Here is a 19,913-nt window from a genome sequence, read left to right as displayed (position 1 = left end):
ACTCATTAATTCAATGTTGTTTTGATATGGTCACGTTGCTATTAATAAGAAAAAGAAAAAGCAGCATGCCTTTAAGAGTACTAGGCTAATAATGAAAAAAGGAGCAGGGAGTTAAAGTCATGCCAAGTATTAATCCCCTTTTGCCCACTAGCAACTTCCCACTATTTCAGTTTCTGAAAGCTCACTCTCTCGTACCTTTGTTTTTACAGTGATGGGTCTTTCCCTTATGATTCTGTTCCTTGGCAGCAAAATACCAACCAGCCACCAGGTTCTTTATCAGTGGTCACCACAGTATGGGGTGTGACTAATACCTCTCAAAGCCAGGTAAGCTTGGTTTATGCTCCCTCCCCCAGTTATGCATTTTGAGTCACGTTTGCAAAATTAGAAGTTTTTTGGAAAATACCTGTATGCTCAGGAATGACGGCTGTGTTTTGTTTGTCATGCATGCTGCATTTTTTTCCAACAGTGTTTGCTTTGGTGGTCTCAGAAAGGAGGTGTGTGAGAGCTTGAGTCAGCAACTCAGCTGCGTGGAAATGTCAAGCTAGGGTTTAGCACGTATTTTGTGCTGTACGGTTTTAACACTAAAAGCATGGTTTGGGGTAATCCCAGACCTCTTGGGAATTTCAGATTGAATTTGAAGAGTTGTTTCAATAAAAATACATTTTCTAGCTAGATTTACAACGTTGCAGTTACTGTCGGTTTTACCCAGGGTTGTGTTGTACTAGTAGCAGGCTTTTGAGTTCTCTGCCAGCTCTGCCTCAATGCTGAGGCTGTAACTACCGGCTACAGGGTTGTGCCATCCTCAGACTCTCCTGTTAATACTGCCTTACTTTGCAAAGAATATTTCAGTATGCATTGGAGCAAAAGCATGATCTCCTGGTTTCCAGAGCCATATTAATTGGATTTTTATTCTGTTCTCTGTCCTTAGTTCTCTTCTTCTTCTCCAGTGCATATTGAATTATGCTATATAGAGATGCAGCTTTAACAAAAGAGACTTACGCCAATTATCTGTGATAGTGTGCTCTCCAAGGGATGTGGCACAAATCGCACTCTCAGACACTCTATCCTGTTCTTATACCGTGGATGAAGTGCCCTGAACACATCACCATGTGTTATGTGTGCAAATGGTACATAAATATAACCTGACTTTTCTACCTTTTTTCAAATTAAGCATCATTAGATTCCATATGATATTCTTCTGCATTTTTTTCTCCCTTTTGGTTAGGAAAAAAATATTTTGGTTAGGAAAAAATAATAATTTCATTGTGGATTGAGCCATTTAAAAAATAAAAGACATTATTTTGGGACCAAGTCACATAGGTACCCATATGACAGTTACATAAGCACTAGTTGTAGCAAAAACTTTGTTCAAAAAGTAAAGGTAGGTAACAGTTACCAGATCTGTAATATCATCTATTATTGTTGATTTCTTTTTGACATCTTAAAAGAAAAGGTACCGCATCCAGGAAAGAAGTAACTGAGTAAATATTAACAAGTAGAACTGGAGCAGCATTGGGCAGAAAATGGAGTTAGTGTTTTCTGTGGAAGCTTTTCACACTTAAAAAAAAAATAATAAAAAATATTTGGCTCAGATTGTTTTGTACTATCTTGAGACACTGCTGTGTTATTTAAACTCTTCATGACACTTCAGAGGAATGTGCAATATGAGGAAAAAAGTGCTTTGGTGAAAAGAAGAAAATGCTTTCTTCTGAGTCACTGCACGGAAAGGGTGAAGCTCTGAAACATGAAGTTTGGTTATAGCTGCTCTGAGTATGTTGAGACAAATGGCACAGTTTCCTGTAAGTCTTCCTGCTCCTCGAGGGAAAGGGACGAAGAGCTGGGCTCACAGATCCCAGGTCACAAATTCCAAAGGCAGATGAACTCAACACTGAGGTGTGGCTTGGCCTTTTGCAAAAATTGTGACCACTAAATTTCTTCCCAAATCACAAGAGATTTCCATGGAAGTAATCCGTGAACCATCATGCTTCTTTCTCAATGGGCACCACACCATTTTTGGTTCAATTAAAAAAATGCTTCCAACAAGCAAACCTGGTGCTTTTAAAAACAGAACAGTGTTTTGTTCCCTAAGAAGTACTAAAACTAACAGACAGACTTTTGTGCACTTTAGAGAGATTTAGATTCAAGAATGGATTAAGTTGTTGAAATACTTTTTGCATCTGTAATATCCTTTACAGTGTGCCTGTGGGACTGAATATCTGCAAGACATTTTGAAGTACTGCATCAAAAATAAAAAAGTGCTTTCTGTTAATCAGATGAACTTGTCACCTATAGAGCATGTTCTAGCAGTTCTTTATTGTAACTTTTAAAATAGCTAGATGGAATCCAGACTAGCTCCTGTGAAGGAGAGTTAGAGATCAGACTCATGTTAGTTTGGAAATGGCAAAAGGAAAGATCATCAGAAACCATTGCACCTAGACTTCAATGAGGTGTACACATCTGCTGTTCAGAGTATAGGATGGTTATGTTGTAATGCATTGATTCCAGCAAATCAGCTTAACTTCAAGCAGTTTGCTTGAAGTAATTCAAGGTACAGCTCCTTATTCTCATATTTCTACTCACAGGTGCTGGGAAATCCAATGGCAAATGCTAACAACCCTATGAACCCAGCAGGAAATCCCATGGCTTCTGGGATGACTACCAGCAACCCTGGAATCAATTCCCCTCAGTTTGCTGGACAGCAGCAACAGTTTTCAGCCAAGGCAGGCTCCACTCAACCATACATACAGCAGGGCATGTATGGGCGACCCAATTATCCTGGAAGTGGAGGTTTTGGTGGGAGGTAAGATTTACTCATGTGGGGTGGAAAATTGATGTACGTAGTTGATGAAACCTATTGTTGTAGTGACCTGACAGAAGTGTCATGGGCTTATTTTGATTATTTAAAGTCTCAGTAGCTGGCTAACTGAAGTGCATACTGCTTCTACAGCTCCAGAAATCAGCTACCCAGACTGCAGTGAAATTCATCACGGTAAATGGAAATGGCTTAGGTCAATCAATTAGCTCTAATAAACCCCCAAAATAAAGTTTTAATTAACAGAGATTGTTAAACAGACCACAGGCTTAGGAATAATTAACATTTAATAAGGCCAGGATGAGAGAGGTATTGATGGTATAATTTCTTCGCCTGCATGGAGAAGTAAGCTTGAATATTAGGCACCAGGAAGTTCCTATGCATGGGATATTTCTGGCAAAAGATGTGCTCCACAGCAAAAATGTGAACATAATTAGGGGGTGACGATTTCTACTAAGAGAGATGGTCGCAGTGTTTGTTTATTTGTGGGATGTTAATGCTACATTTGTGAAATATGCCAAAATTTAATAGCCTGGGTTTTGTTAGATTTTGACTTTCTATGCCGATCCCTTGTAAATAAGGGTGATAAGTCCAGCTTAACTGAAAACACTACTTGTGGTCCCTCTGCAAAGCCTCAAAGTCAGTTTAGTGTGAAGAATATGAACCTGGAAGTCAGGACACTTACCTCTCTGTTCATCTCTGCCACTGACTTGCTAAGTGACCTTGAACAAATCATAAAGTTTCTGTAACTAGATATGAACATCTCTAAAATGGACACAGCAATATTGACCCGTCTTTATAAAGATAGTTGAGGTCCGGGAGTATGAAAGGTATTGTTAAGTTTCTTCTGTTTTAAGATCAATAGAAGGCCTGGGTAGGACTTGCCAAAGTACCTAGTGAAGAACCCAGAAGAGCTGATCGCAGCTGGTCTCTCCTGGCCTTTCAGCTGAGGTTCAAGGAGGAAATCTTTTACAACTTTGGCAAAATTTGGTAAAATTTACCACTGAGACAGATGAATATGCTCTTGTGGAGGAAGCTATCTGCTCATGCTGCTGTGAAGTCTGCTTCTAAACTATCGGGAAATGGAGCGTGTATTAACTTTCAGGTTTTCAGTGTAGCCTCTCAGTAAGCTGTAGAATGGCAAAGCGGTTCAAAACCCCCAAAACACCTTGAGGTGGTGCCTTGCAACCCTGGTGGCACCCCAATGACAGTGGCACTGGAGCAACACTTATATCCCATTTACGCACCTGGAACAGTTCCGGATGAGGTCAGACGGAAGTTCAAATTTAAACCCAGAGCACTAGTCACATTTTAATTTTCTTTCTTTTTTTTCCTTTCTTTCTCTTTTTACCTGTTAGTTACCCTGGAGGCCCAAATACACCTGCAGGAATGGGGATCCCCCCACATACGAGGCCACCGGCAGATTTCACCCAGCCAGCTGCTGCGGCCGCCGCTGCTGCGGTTGCAGCTGCAGCTGCTACAGCGACAGCTACAGCTACAGCCACCGTGGCAGCCCTTCAGGAAACACAGAACAAGGACATGAACCAATATGGACCGGTAAGAGAGTAACTCTCATGCCTTCATACCTGCCCAATTTGGACCATTACAGGGAGTGCGTTCTCCCTACTCCCCTGCTTCTTAGGGTGCCTACCCTATTTTTTGTGCATGGATATGCTTATAAATGCTTCTGAGAGGCTGCTGGAATGTGTGTATGTGGGTACAAGTCAACCACCGACGTGCCTGGTGTTTTCCTCAATACGTGTTGCCTACCTGTATTTTGTAGTTTGGAGATTGACACTTAAAACAATCAAAATTAGCCAAAGTTACAGCCATATCTAACGTGATGTATTATTGCTGCCCTGTGAACTTTTAGACATGGTACCCAGTGAGATGTTCCAGAATCTTGGAATAGGCTTTGTACTGCTTGGGTAATTAGTTGTTTAATATTGCCAACTATAGTAAGTAGTTTCTTTTCTCCATTTAGACAAGGAAACAACGATAAAAGCTACTCGCTTTTTAATAAGGTTGTCTGTGAGAACAGCTATATGAGAGATGCGTATTTGGTGATCCATAGCCCTCCAGCATGAGATGACTTCCTGTAATAATTTTTTCTTAAAATAAATGAGGGTTTGATCAGTTCAGTTTTTTCTCCCCCCGTTGCCTTTTTTTTAAACCCCTCAGTGAGTTTCGAAGTATATGGGCCCATATGCGCAGTGACATGAAGAAGTAAAATCTCTTGGAAATTGTATTTACCAAGCCAACTTCCTAACCCCATTGCCTTACAGTAGTAGACTAGCCTCTTTAAAGGATTGAATTGCTCACCATAGACTAATGTCTCTGTCTGTCTCTCTTATGCCTTGTACAATTCCAACTGAACTTTTATTATAAATAACATCACCACCCATCAAAGGTTGAAGAACATTTAAGGAAAATGCGACATAACTCCGTCCCTTTTTCCCTGCCCCAAAAGCATGTTCAGCCCTCCTCCCATTTTAAATGCATGTCGCATTTTATTCTTTTTTTTTTTTTCTTCTTCTTCCGTTGAAGGTTTGTTCCTCTTTCCAGATGGGTCCAACTCAGGCTTACAACAACCAGTTTATGAACCAGCCTGGTCCTCGTGGCCCTGCTTCTATGCCAGGCAACATGAACCCAGCAAGCATGGGAGCAGGAATGACGCCTTCCAGTATGAGTGGGCCACCTATGGGCATGAACCAGCCTAGGCCTCCTGGAATGAGTCCCTTCAGCACCCATGGGCAGCGGATGCCTCAGCAAGCCTATCCGGGCCCCCGGCCCCAGTCCTTGCCTATACAGGGCATAAAGAGACCGTACCCAGGAGAGGTAGGAAATTCCCTGGTTTTTTTTAGTTTGCATACAGTATTATTTTGGCTGAAAGTTGCAACATGCTGGATAATGTGCAGCATACATCCCTGTATAACAGGTATATTTTTGTTCCAACCTTGATAGGAATACTGCTGTTCAAATACAAGTGACTGCAGCTCTTGCTTCTTAGCCTTTAAAGTGCTCAGTTTGGTCCTTGGTGTGTTAGTCAAGATGGTAGTCATTAAAACCAGTAAAAGCCCAAAACTGTCTGAGCCCTCAAAATGTCACTTCATGATTCTCATGGTAGATGGTGAATTCATAGACCTTAAGCAGACTTCTTTCACATGAATGTATTTATTTAACTTAACAACTTAAAAGAGAGACTGTGAAGGTGAAATACTTCATTGGAGCACAGTACATATGTGATCTGCATTTTCTCGGATGGTTTTATTGTTCTAAGGAAATGCAGGGCATATGCTGTATAAACATCAATAGTAATAACATTTATTTTAAAGATCAGTTGCTTTCTAAACTTCTTGAGGCTTGATTTTCATAGGTGCTGGAATGAATATAAATCACGCTGAGCTCAAATCCCTCTGTGTTTGCACTTACCTAATATAAGTTTATTTGGAGTGTGATATTTTTGTCTAAGTTCCCATGCTGTTATATGAGAGCTAAGTGGTTTCCTAGAGAAAATTATAATGCCATTGACTTGTATTACGACTTTGGGCAAGACACTTCAGGTCAGAATTTTAAAGGCATTTAGACAAGTAAAGATGTGGACAGATGAATTTTTGGATTCTAAAAGAAAAAATCACTCATGTACTCGGTTACTGTTAAAGTTAGTGTGAATCAGGCAGTAGATGCTTTTGAGAATCCCACCAGTTGCCTCTTGGCATCTGTGTGCACCTAAGTGTCTTTACAAATCTAGCCACCAAATAATAGCTTCAGAGATAACTTCCTGGTGGAATTATGTATTGAAATAAGACTACAATAGCTATTACTCCTGTTGTAGAGCTTTGAATATTGTTGTATTGCCTGGACTACAAGAATGGTAATAAGAGTTTATAGAAAATATACAGTGAAGAGTACCATGGTGTGCATAAAATGTAGTGAGCATTTATTATGGAGCTACATTTAAGTATTCAAGATCCAGTTTATTCTGATCTGCAAATGAAGTTTTCAACAAATAATAAAAAAGTCAGATGTAAAAGAATTACGTGCTCCTGCAGGAGTTGCTTCTCTGGGAAGGCTTTTCTGCTCTGTAAATACTGTCACACTTACTCTACAATTGAGTTAAGAAAACATAGAATGCGGCTTTGCAGATAATTACTTTTATCTTCAGATTTCATATTTTAGGGAAGACTGTAAATCCCTTTTTGCTGCTTCAGAATCATGCCCGCAAGAAGTTAATGCTGAACAGTGCCCCGAATGTTACGTGCTTGTTTGACTGGCAGTGCGCAAATTCAGTAGATGCTATTTGCTTATTGATTTTTGAAAGCTTTGTCTATGGAGGCATCTTATTAATCAGTTCATTTTCAAATTGCTATTTTATTATCTTTAAAGTTATGGTTGTCATGACTTTGACTCCAGAAGTGCAGCACAGTACCAGCTAGCACTAGCAAGGTGCTTATGACTAGTACTAACTTGTATTTAGTCGCTGGGGTGCTGCTGTACACCCCAGCACAGGGCCAGGGTGGCTGCCGTGTTGTGCAGTAAGCTGTGAGAAGCACAGGTTCCATTTTCTGCCCTTTCCAGGACTTGTGTTTGATTACTTTGTCTTTCTGTGCCTGCATTTTCCATCTGGAAAAAGAGCCCCAAAGATGGGGCTGATCGCACCTGCAAAAACGCAGAAATCCTGTGAACGTTACGTATGGTAACAGTTCTGCCGTCTTCAGCCACAGTGTCCTTTGGACCGTGAAGGTACCATAGGTGGAAAATGGCAGGTGCTTGATAGCTCTGTCAGACTCTGCGTGCGTGTGTTTGTGCGTGCGTGCACATTAAAGTGCAAGGAAAAAGGTACATGGTTAATCTTATCCTGCTTTGGTTTCCAGGACTTTTGCGCTTTTGAGTATTCACCTCCAACCATCAGGGCCTGGTTTCAGGCATGAGTGGCATTAAGACAAGGCAGATTCACCTGGAGTTTGTTTGTTTGTTTGTTCTGATGCCACTGTTGAATATGTACTAATAATCAATTCAAGAAAATTGCTTGCATGAAACCGATTTTTGTTTTCTTTCATCTCTGTCATGACATAGCCAAATTATGGAAACCAGCAGTATGGACCAAATAGCCAGTTTCCAAACCAGCCTGGTCAGTATCCTACTCCCAACCCTCCGAGACCCCTTACATCTCCCAGCTATCCTGGACAGAGGATGCCAAGCCAGCAAAACACAGGGCAGTACCCTCCACCAACGGTCAACATGGGGCAGTATTACAAGGTAAGAATTTATAGATTATCTGATTGCATTCTGGTAGAAGTTAATGAATGAAGTCAGATGAATGACTTCATAGATACTGCTTTTATGTAATTAAAGGAAAGAAAGAAAATAAAACAGTGTTTATAGTAATATCTTGGATATCACAGTATCAAGTCAATCAGCTAAGTCACACTATAACTTCAGAATAGTTCATAAAGAGAACTGAGTGTTGCTGCAGCTCATCTGAGGCTTTTACAGGAGAATGTTTGTTTCACTCTAAATACAGCATGTTTATAAATTTAATTAATGTTACGAGTGCTCAGAGTATCTGAATGAATAACTACGTAATGGGACTTTTGATCTATTCACGGCACCCTACGGTAAAACAGCTTGGAAATTTGTAATAGACAAATTCCACATTGCAACAACCCAATTTCTGACCTACAGCGGCCACTGTCAGATTAAGCCAGCCCACAGTTAAAGGCTCTTCCAGCTGTAGATTTCTTCTTTAAAATGATGTTTGCTTGACCTTTTCTCCTACCTTTTCTTCCTTCCCTTTTTTCCTTTTTTTTCCCCCACCCTCTGTGCTGGATGTTTTGGGCAGGAATTAGAATTGTTAAAATGTTGCATATAACCTGTTTCATGGATATATCCTGAATGCTTTGATTATCCAAATTGAGTCTGTACTGAGGACCTGCTGAGGTTTGACATCTTTGTTCGGAGTGAGGGCATCTGTTGCACCCGGATGCTCCAGTACTGGAATATAAAAATTGAGAGAAGCATCAATGGGTCTGACCTGCTCTTAAAGTATTAGCTGTTAAAGTCTCTGGATTACATTTGGTTTTGAATCTAGGCTGCAAGACTCTAAGGTGCACATAGGTCTTCAAATGGAATTATTTTAATGTGATTCACACAGGGGAAAAAAAAAATTGAAAAAAGAGCAAAAAAGCCCATTTACTATACAGCAGCTGTTCTGCTTGCAACCAGGCTGTCCACTGATGTACCCAAGGGAATACTTGTTGCATTGGGGCAGCTTTTGCAGTGGACACTGTCAGACAGACCATGACAAGGAGGCAGATCCTCAGCCACTGCAATTCCAGTGCAGCCACTTGTGCTAAAATGATAGCAGAAGATCCCTGTGAAGTTTTAAAATGATGGATTTTTTTAATACATTTTACATGTGTTTATTTTAGTTGGATTTTAAGATTTTTGTTTATAGAATAGTTCTAACAGGGAGTCTGTGGTCTTTCAACAGTGTCCCAAATTTCATGTTCAAATATAGACTATTCTGGAAACAGTGAGAAAACAAGAGACCTTCTCAAGAAGGAAAATTATCCAGGCTAGGGGCAAAATTCCAGGTTGCCATGGACAGGACCTGAATCTTTGGACCATAAAGATTGCAGAGATGGAAATTGTATGTGTTAAAGAAAAAAGCAAAAATTATGGGGAACATAAACATTTAAGATTTCAGAACATAGCTCTCTACTTGTGTCCTTTACGGTACCCTAGCCAAAGCAGTACAGCTTTTAGATGCAGAATCAGATCTGAAGCCCTGATACTTTGGGCTGCCTCTAAAGATTCTGATCTTCTGACATTCTGATGCGTGTGGGCTGATGGTAGACCAGCTATTATAAGAAGATACCATGCAGTTGCCATTTTGTTTAATGTCAGCTTCATTGACATCATCGTTATCAGTTTATTTTGTAACCCGCAACCTTCCTCTTAATTACAAGAAACAAAAACAATGGTGTTTTAATATTACGGCTACTATTTACAATCAGCAGTCTTTTTATTTTCATTTGTCTTATTCAGCAGCAAATTAAGAAAAAAAGAGAAACTGCTCTTTGTAGGTGCACAGAATAAAAGATATCCCCTGACCCACAGAGCTTTCATTCTGAGCAGATGAGTTGGACAGAGGCAGAGAAAAGGAAAGGTGGAAGTAAAAGGGCCACAGACGTTCTAATTATGTGTCCTTGGGTTTTGTTTTTCATGTAGGGTTTTTTTGCAGTGGGGCTGTTTTGAGAGGAAGACGAAGAGATACGCAAGGTTGCATGAGTTGGAGAGGTGTGGAGAGACTGAAGGGAATGGCTGGTTGGTTTTGGAAGGAGAACGTTCAGTGGACCATAATAAGCTGTTTAGCAGCCTTGCCTGTATCTGACCTTTGCTTGAATTAAAATGGCTGGTCTGCTGGTTTCAGTTCCTGCTTCGCTCTTCTAGTCTGCTTCTTCCCTGAAGGCCTCATGGGGACATTCTGTGGTTTCTCATCCTTCCGGAGACAGGGGCACCCCTACGTAACTTGCAGTCTTCAGTATTTCATAGCAGTACAGTTCACAAGGCTTACTACTCTTATTTTCTGACTATAGTAACAATGTGATGTTATTTATTTTCTAGCCATCAAGGCCTGTACCTGTGGCAAATTACCCTCATTCACCTGTTCCAGGAAACCCCACACCACCCATGACTCCAGGGAGCAATATTCCTCCATACCTGTCACCTAACCAGGATGTCAAACCACCATTCCCACCTGACATTAAGCCAAATATCAATGCTTTACCACCACCTCCAAGTGAGTAGCAAACAGAATGCCCCCTTAGACATTTACTCCATTCTCTGTCGCATACGTTTCAGAGTCTGGAAGCAAGGTGTGATTGCCGCTCTGGGGAGGCTCAGACTGTTAAGTGCTGGGTGTCACGGCCCAGCCACCCAGCAGAGGCTCCCCAGAGTGGTTGGGCAGGAAAGAGGCAGATTACTATCCCCTCCCCACTCCTAAAATAGAGTATCAGAAAAGTTCTTCAAAGTTAAACTTGTAAGGATTTTACTACTGAAGTATTCCTTTGATATGCTTCCCGAGGATAAAACACTTAATTTTGAGTTGTTTTATGTGTGCTTGGTAGGCTTGTTTATTGTATAAACTTCCATTGTGGTATATTTTGCTCAAGGGCAAAGCCATTCATTGAACATTACTGCAAAATAGCAAAGAATGTGAATATTTATAACAGTGCCTCTATTGTGTTCCATACAGACTTCTTAAGAATATTCAGTAGTATGCCAAAAATTGATATATGTTCCTTTCAAAGCCACTCAACCTCACAGCTACATTTGGCTGGGAACAGTACAGGAATAACAAGATCTCTCTGGCACAAGATGTTTGAGATTTTGAAGTGACTGATGAACAATAGGAGATATCATTTACTAGAGAATTGGGAGAACCCGTATATTTTCTATAAGAGGACCTCTGCTGCATTAGCACTTTGCAACCAATGTTTGGAGTTCGGGAGAGCTGAAAAATGAGGTAGAGGGAGGTGACCTGCAATATTATTTGTACAAGAACATAGCCTTTCAAGACATTTGGCCCTCATAGATGAGCTGTAAGACAGATACCATAACACCTCATGTTATCAGATCAAATAGTAATTGAATACTTGGGCATTGGTCACTGGGTAGTTTCAGCTGATGAAGCAGTTGAAACTAATTGGGCAGTCTTGATCCCAGTTCCAAGGAAAAAAATAACTAAGCATCACCACAGTTGGCCCTAATTAAGAACTTTGTTGTCAGTCTTCTGCTAACAGAGTAAGCATGGACACTGAACCTATCCAGCAATACAGAACACAAGTTCTTGCCAGGTCTGGTTTATGTTTGTGGTCCAGAATGCTAGGGTCCTACTGTTAAGAGTGGGAAAAGAGAAGACTAGGGTTTGCCATAGCTATCAGCTTGAGCCCTGTCACTTGTATAGATTAAATAATGTAGTTACTTGTGATTTTCTTTTTGTTTGTGTGAACCTGCTGAGTTAAACCCAGTAGCAGATCGCTGTGTCATTTGTTACTATTCTGTATAAATATACACATTATTATTGCACTGCAGATGCTAAAGGGAAAGTTCACGCTTTCTCTCCCTCTTCGATCCCAGCCAACCACAATGATGAGCTGCGTCTGACGTTTCCCGTGAGAGATGGTGTTGTATTAGAGCCCTTCCGGCTGGAACACAACCTGGCAGTCAGTAACCATGTCTTTCACTTACGGCCAACTGTTCATCAAACGCTGATGTGGAGGTAAATTCAGTCTTGCTGTGAGGAAGTCGTGTATCAGTAATGGAAAAATGACAGACCACATGAACTTCATTTCGGTCTGCCATGAATTTCACTTAAAAAATTGTGGCCTAGATAGAAAAAAAATCACTTTAATTAAACTCGCAGATATTCCCACCTGTCACTTCCCAGAGAGAATGCATTTTAATGTGCTTCCTGATTTATGTTGTGTCCCATTGCTGATAGCACACTGCATGCAGTGTCTGGAAAATAACTGTAACTGTTCCTTCATTTCTACCCTGGTAAAAGGATGAGGAACGTGCATAGCTGACACCAGTATGAACTTCAGTTTGTGGATTTTGAAATCCTGGATGCTTTGTGACCTGTGAAGTGTTAGTTGCAGGAGAAACAAGGCAGGGCCATTCTAGTTTCTGCTGAAATTAAATGGTGCAAAGTATCTGATAATGAAAAATGATACACTAAAAAAGGACCCAAATTCAGAGGCTTGGGAAAACTATTTGGAAATGTAAGTGCTTAGATACTTCCACACTTTAGAAACTAACTTCCTAAATTCTTAACTCCACAAGTAAGTACGAGTCAGAAAGACAGGGCACAGCTTTCCCTGCACAAAGTCTTCTGTTTTTCGCTTACAGTAAGTACTACCTTTCAGCACAGAGGAAGTTTTTCTAGGTGATACTTTATTGCACTTAATTCAGACTAGCCTAAGTGATTCCAGGTTTTGTGGTGACTCCATCATGCTTGTGGAATGACCTTGGGTCAAATCACAACCAGAGCCTGGATTTTTTTGTTTTTAAGTTTTCAAATACTGCTGAATAATTTTGTTTTCTCATTCTGCTTTTCTCAGAAAGTATCTCAGTGTTACCCTGTTTGCTGATTGTACTCTTTGGATCTGTCTCTGTGCACTGTGGAAATTAGACAGTTTCTCATTGCCTTGTGTGGAGATTGTTTTACAGGTGTAGCAGCTGAGCCAGTAACACCTTCTGTCTTCAGCACGTTTTCCGCTCTGCCCGCCTCCCGTTCAGTTTCTCTTTGAGCCTGGATCATGTGCCTCTCGTTCTTTAAAATCAGTAATAGGACTGACAACTCGTATCTTGAGCTTTTTTCCGTGCTAGGATCTTCTCCCCATTCACTGGAATTCACTTGGGACGTCTGTTGCGCGGCACGGCGAGAGCGAGGGGGCAGAGCAGGGGGTTCGGCTCCTGCCCCAGCTCCTCGGATTCAAAGCCGAGGCCTGAGGCACGACCCAGGAGCCGTTTGCTGCCCCGCTGCCTTCCTAACATGGGGTGGCCTGGGGGTTAGGAGGGAGAGAGATTTCAAGCAGGCCGCATCCAGTAATTAACACCTAACTTTGAGGTCAGTTATTGCTTACTTGCATTTCATTATCGTGGAGTACTCACAGCAGAGGGAGTTTTGGCAGTTATTTGCTGGTTCTTATTAATAAGTAATCACCACTGGGGATTGTGCTGGCTCATTCAGTAGATTTATAGTGCTGCACTGAGGCATGAGGCTGTTTCTTAATATCTGTTCTTTCTTTCTTCCTTAGCTCACCAAACACACGGTCTTTTATTTAAACTTAGTTTAATGAAGACTCATAGGTAAACTGTGTTCAGGTCTGCTGTTCTGGAAAGCTTGTTAACAGTAGGAGAAGGGATGGTCCTGTAATGAAGTCATTTCAAATTTACCTCAAGACTGGATGGATTCCAAAAAAATGAATTAGTCACATGTGTGGATGGATTTTGTTTTTATAGCGAATGATAGAGTGGAGCCAATTCTGAATATTTTTCTGCCAGTTAAAATATTGGGTAAAACCTTTCACTTGTACACACATAATGAATAGCAACACAACTATTTTTCTCCCCATTGGGAACTCTTCATGGTTACGAGAAACAGAAGATTGAAGGCAGGAATAATGTTGCCTTGAGACCGGGTCAGTGTTAGGGCAGCTCAGTTACCGATAATGTGGCACTGTAGAGCCTTGTGCCTAAGAGCATGAGGGGCTCCTGATCTCTGTCATCACTGTGACTTTCAGCAGACCTTTTAAGAGTGCTCAGGAATGCTTTTAATCTTTTTGGTTTTTACATTAGAGGCAACATGTTTTTGAATGTAGAAAAGACAACGTGAAGTCAAAATTGAAATCTCTATTTTTCGATAAGGAAAACGGCAGTTAAGGTGACGATCTCCTGAATGAGTGGTTCCTCATAGATCTGAAAAAGATTCATTCCTTCAGGCAAGATAAAGAAATGGGCACTTAAGTTTTCAAGTATTAAAGATAAAAACTGGGCAGAAGATTTCAGCTTTATTTTACTGTCATGAAGAGCAGAATCCCAACATTTCAGTTCAATTCTTCCTGTCCTTCTGAATTTCTTCTTCAAATTATTTGTTGTTAATGCCTGCATATGAAACTGAAGTCATGCTGTCTATGCACTTAATTTATGATTACCTTAATCTCAGCCTGTCCCTTTCTTGTAGGCAGTACAAGCCTAATTTTTAAGGAGATAATAGTGTGTGGAATTTAGTTTAAGAAAGGTGGGAGAGAATCATCCTCTGAAAGAAACTCTAAATTGGGGAGATTTAATCCACAGCTGTGTTAGTTTAGAATCACAGAAGTGTAGGGTGCGAGAAATAGGGGTCAATTTACCTTAGTCGATTCACCTGTTCAAAGGCAGGAATAGCTGTATCTGTATTATGCCTGATAAGTCTTTTGTTCAACCACTGTTTTAAATGCTCTGAAGTAGTGAAGGATCCACAATCCTTCAGTGTAAACTGCTGCAGTATATCACTTTTTTGTTCTCAGCTCTAACACGCTGAAAGGTCTAGTTGACGTTAACATTTTTCTTTCTGCAGGAACATTCCACAGTCTGTTTTTGCAAAGCGGTTTGAGATGTTCCCTTGGAAAGTCCTTTATAAGTGTAAAATATTATTAATAATTTTGTGATGTGTTCAGGTAGACCTCCCTCTGCAATGTGGAATAAAAATTAAAGAAAGATTTATTGGTTGTTGTACAGGTCTGACTTGGAACTACAGTTCAAGTGCTATCACCATGAAGACAGACAAATGAACACAAACTGGCCAGCTTCAGTCCAGGTCAGCGTTAATGCAACCCCACTTACCATCGAACGTGGTGACAACAAGACATCTCATAAACCTCTGCACCTAAAGCATGTCTGCCAGCCAGGAAGAAACACGATTCAAATTACAGTCACAGCATGTTGTTGTGTAAGTACATCGAGCTCACGGCTGCGGCTGCTGGTGCTGACTCTGCTGTTCAGTACAGTTTGCAAATGTTGCTGTAGACGAAGGAGCCTTCCTCTCCTTTTTTTCCACCCATCTTTCTGGAAAGGTGCTTGTTTGATGACGTTGACATAGAGTGATAATACTGAAATTTTTGCTGCAGAATTATTGCAGAATGTAGTGCTGTCCTTCCGAGGTGTCTGAAAAGACTCAGGGCCTAGGGCAGGAAGGGATTTTGATCTCCTGCCTATTTAGTGTTTGTCTGTGTAAAAAAGTAGCTAGAAGGTATTAATATAAAAGTAGATCATTGTGATGCAGACACCTGTCCAGTAGTAACTTTGAGTAATTTTGTTTACTTAGAGTATCCCACTGTGATTGATTTGACACAGTAACTTCATCACCATCATCATTGGCGGTGGTGAACTTTCCCCTTTCTCCTTTTCCACAGTTTTGGTTGCTCTCAGGAACAATTATTGTGATTATAGTGCAGACAGTTAAACACATTACAGTCTGAGATTTTGGCTGTGCTGTTGTCACTGACAAGAAAGCAAGCTGCTACCTCTCCCAAGGTCATAGTGTGAGGAGGCACTTTGACAGGAAACCATCCACCCACTTTGCTTCACTTCACACTGACTCTTCTCTGTGTAACGTCGCTTATCTGGTGGCTAAGAGCAGAGGTAGCATCCTATGCATGCACAGTGAGCTCAGAGGTGGGGAGGATGGTTCAGTGAGTTCCAGATACATTAATAGCAAATTGTTTGTGCAACTTCCAACATAGTCTGAGGGCAGGCAGGTAGGCTAGATCATGTCAGGGAATTCAGGGATTTAAGAATAACCCTGATACGAGAGATGAATGCATTAGCCCTGTATACCCTGAATATCAAGAAGCAGGGAAATGCAGAAAATCTTTCCTTTTTTTAAAGCTAGTATAGTCATTGATAAGTGTTTTACGTTCCTGCAACCTGGAACAAAGTACTGTGCAGCTTTCAGAATATCTCTAAGGGAGTGTGCACTCAGCAGAGTAGAATCAGCTTTCGTATTTATGCATTAAACTCTTCCTAAATCGCATATGCAAGGGAAGAATGCCGCTCCATTCAGTAGTATATTTACCGTGTGTGTTTGGTTCTCTTAGTAACAAAATGCATTTTCTTTCAGTCACACTTGTTCGTGTTGCAGTTAGTACACCGGCCATCAGTTCGCTCTGTACTTCAAGGTCTACTAAAAAAACGCCTCCTCCCAGCAGAACATTGTATCACTAAGAGTGAGTTTTCATTCTGTGTGTGTGCCGACTTTCTGGAATGCCTGTATTCCGTTGTGATAAGCTATTTCTACATAATATATGCTTGCTTACTGAAAACTTCAAACTGCATCTGTCAGGAATTTCCAGAAGATCATGTTCTTAGATTAAATCCTTGGTATACTTAAATGTTGAGACCTATTTTGGTGGGGGCAACAAAGTAAGCAGCGACACAAGCTTCCTAATGAGGACTTTCCCATTCCAAGAGAGTCTGCCTGGCTTTTCCCCCATATTTGTATTTCACTTACTCAAAATTCCTCTTGCGTAGAAAGATTCTTACCTGTTCATTCAGCGTTGCTTTAAGTTCCTGTGTGGCAATTACTTGGTTGAGGATATAGCTGATGTGCATGTGTGTGATAGCTTGAATGTAGAGGAGAATGTTCTAAAATAGAGGAAATACACCTAAATGGATACATTGTCCATTAAGTTGGCCCTTAAAGGTTGAAGCGTTGGTCTTTCAGATTTCTGCATTAGAATTTCCAGTGCACATGTGTTTTCTCACGCATACACACCTTCTTCCTAAACAGTAAAGAGGAACTTCAGCAGCGTGGCAGCTTCCTCAGGCAATGCGACACTAAATGGGGAAGATGGAGTAGAGCAGACTGCTATAAAAGTGTCTCTGAAGTGTCCGATCACATTCCGGCGGATTCAGCTCCCAGCAAGGGGTCACGATTGCAAGCATGTACAAGTGAGTAGATGTCCGTGACCTGGCACTATTCCCTAAGCCATGGTTTGTTACAATGCCTTTTACTTGGTCATTGTATGCGCAAGCCTAATGAAATGGGATTTTTCTGTGTCTATCAGCCTAACTAACTATATGTCCTTTTTTTTTTTTTAATGTAGAGGGGAAGAGTAAGCTATTTGGTTTAATTTTCAGTACTAGTAGACTTTTTTCATTGCAGTTTTACTTTTGTTGAACTGATTCAGTTAGTACAGTATTTTTACTTGATTTCTTCTCCCTCCCCCTAACCCCTCTTTTTTTCTGATACATAGTGCTTTGATCTGGAATCTTACTTGCAACTGAACTGTGAAAGAGGAACTTGGAGGTGTCCGGTATGCAAGTAAGTGCAAACATACTACATGAAATGCAGTTGTAGAGGATTTGACCAAAATGAGATGATACTGGTGAAGTTATGAAAGCGAGGTAATTTATTTGGGGAAAAGAAAGGAAGATGATAAGATGGATGTATTACATTTACCTTATAGCATAAAGAAGTCCAATGAGAATTCTTGCCATATTGCATGAATTAAGGACTTTTAGAAATTTTAAAATGAATAACAGGAGATGTTTTGTCACGATATACATAATCTGCCAGTTCTCATTACAGGTTGTCAGTGGGTTGCATAGAATTCAAAAGAAGCTCAAATTATTATATCGACAAGACAGATATCTACGTAAACTAATGATTTGGGAGTTTGTCTTCCTTTTGATTATGAGCCGTAAGCAACCATGACACAACATTCCGTGGCAGAGGAGCTGCTAGTCTATTCTAGAGTTACCTTTGTGTATTTTTCATGTTGTGAAGCACAAATTACTAAATTTCAAATATGTAGGTGTTAAAATGTTCAGCATCTAGCTGAACTTGGTGGTATAAGGATGCCAAATTACTCTGTCTCAGCTACCACTCCTCAAGCCACATAGATGTGCAGTTAATGGCGATGGTCAAGGAGAGTGGGGAATTTTGGAGACTGCAACATTCGCTAGTAATTAGGTAGGAAATGAAGTTGGATCCTCCAAGGTCAAAGTCAGTGTCAAGTGCAAATTAAAGTGAGAGCAGAAAGCAGGGAGCATTCTCATTAAGAATAAGGTTGATTTTAAAAAGGTAAAAGATTTCTGAGAAATTGCAAGTGTGTAAAAGTTTGGAGTGCTGACTTCAAGGAAAAGAGGGATACCCTGGCATACTTTTCAGCTTGTGTTTTGACCAGAGAGCTAATACACTGCAGAAGAAATGGAACAAAAAACTTTGAAGTGGTTACAGACTACCTGCTCTTATGGTTAACTGGATAGAGAAAATCAGAGAACATTTGCAAGCCAGTTGAGTGTCTGTAACCTGCTGTGCCCAGTCCACAGAGTTATGAGTTTGTTGCAGTCTCAGCTGAGGAGCCAGTGCGCTTAAGCTCAAGTTAAGCTGTAGTAGTTTGTACTTTTATCTCTGCACGTCTCCAATTCCACCTCCACTGTGGTCAGCCAGTGTTAGCTATAAGCAGGTGGGGATTGTGCAGGATAACTGCTTCTGTGGACATCACAGGCTTCAGGCAAACTTCTTTTGAGGACCTCCCATGATTGATAGCTGTCCTAAAGTACAGATGCTTTTGCTGAAATTTCTGAACCTTTTCAATCTTCTGAGCTCTCCTTAAAATATCACAAGAATTGGATGTCTTAAAGAAGCTGCTTCTTAATTTATGCAGTCAGGCCAAAATTTTTGTCCCATTTCTGTTAGTGTGAGCACCTGAATTCAGACTTAAGTGCCTACTCAACTGAATTGTTTTTGTTTTGGTTTTGTTCTGCCCCCACCTGTGCTGGTACTAGGTAAAAAGCTATAATATCTAATTATTTTGAAGCCCTATTACTATTTGGTCAAAAAAACAAAGATGCAATTTGAAAAACAAGTTAGCGCTAGCTGTTGTTCACAGGAGAAATCTGCTATGTTTGAAAAGACTTTAAATCTCAAATATATTTTGATAAAAACGATTTAAAAGACATGCACAGCTTGTGTACAGATACTAATAAATATATCCTTCTCTCATCTACTTGATGTAGAACACTATTATCCTGGTAATGCAAATGTAGAACTAAAACCATTTGCCCAAAATCATTCCTTAATTATGTGTTAGGGATATTAAGTTGGTGGTTGCTGGTCTGCTAATTTCAGCACTAACCTATCCTTCTTCCATCCCTCTTTACTTTTACACTTACAGAGATATTCTAACGTAATTTTTTCTTTTCCTCTATAGTAAAACCGCTCTGCTGGAGGGCTTGGAGGTTGACCAGTATATGTGGGGTATTTTGAATGCTATACAGAAGTAAGTGAATTTACTCATTTCTGATATCCAGTGCTAAGTATCTGGGAGGTATGCGAATGAATACGGTGACAGTTGAGTCAAAGTAGGTCTTGGTGGTTGAACTTGAATATACTATTTGATGGCTACTTGATGGAGCTAGTGAAATAAATCGGTTTCCATCTACTTGTTAATAGAACTTGTTTGGGTCATCTCTTGACAACAGCCTCATCAATGAAGCAGAGGGAAGAATGGGATGGGGTAATGAAATGTTTTCTCATCTTTACAAG

At 40.5% G+C, this 19,913-nt stretch overlaps 1 protein-coding gene across 15 annotated transcripts in view; it reads left to right on the top strand.

Moving 5' to 3' along the window:
* The window catches only part of ZMIZ1 (zinc finger MIZ-type containing 1), a 354,835-nt gene that overhangs the window by 316,498 nt on the left and 18,424 nt on the right, over positions 1-19,913 (top strand). For 12 of the 15 annotated variants that reach the window (XM_064513809.1, XM_064513810.1, XM_064513813.1 and 9 more), the window contains 12 exons: positions 210-324; positions 2,583-2,800; positions 4,171-4,369; positions 5,360-5,650; positions 7,889-8,071; positions 10,442-10,616; positions 11,912-12,098; positions 15,101-15,311; positions 16,482-16,587; positions 17,151-17,311; positions 17,617-17,684; positions 19,579-19,647. In XM_064513809.1, the coding sequence (XP_064369879.1) occupies positions 210-324; positions 2,583-2,800; positions 4,171-4,369; positions 5,360-5,650; positions 7,889-8,071; positions 10,442-10,616; positions 11,912-12,098; positions 15,101-15,311; positions 16,482-16,587; positions 17,151-17,311; positions 17,617-17,684; positions 19,579-19,647 (1,983 nt within the window). The remainder of the gene's footprint in view (positions 1-209; positions 325-2,582; positions 2,801-4,170; positions 4,370-5,359; positions 5,651-7,888; positions 8,072-10,441; positions 10,617-11,911; positions 12,099-15,100; positions 15,312-16,481; positions 16,588-17,150; positions 17,312-17,616; positions 17,685-19,578; positions 19,648-19,913) is intronic. The other 3 variants (XM_064513821.1, XM_064513815.1, XM_064513816.1) reach the window with 3 other exon arrangements.

The sequence above is a fragment of the Dromaius novaehollandiae genome, chromosome 6 (genome assembly GCF_036370855.1).
Source record: "Dromaius novaehollandiae isolate bDroNov1 chromosome 6, bDroNov1.hap1, whole genome shotgun sequence".
NCBI lineage: Eukaryota > Metazoa > Chordata > Aves > Casuariiformes > Dromaiidae > Dromaius > Dromaius novaehollandiae.
This window is presented reverse-complemented; position numbering and strand designations above follow the sequence as displayed.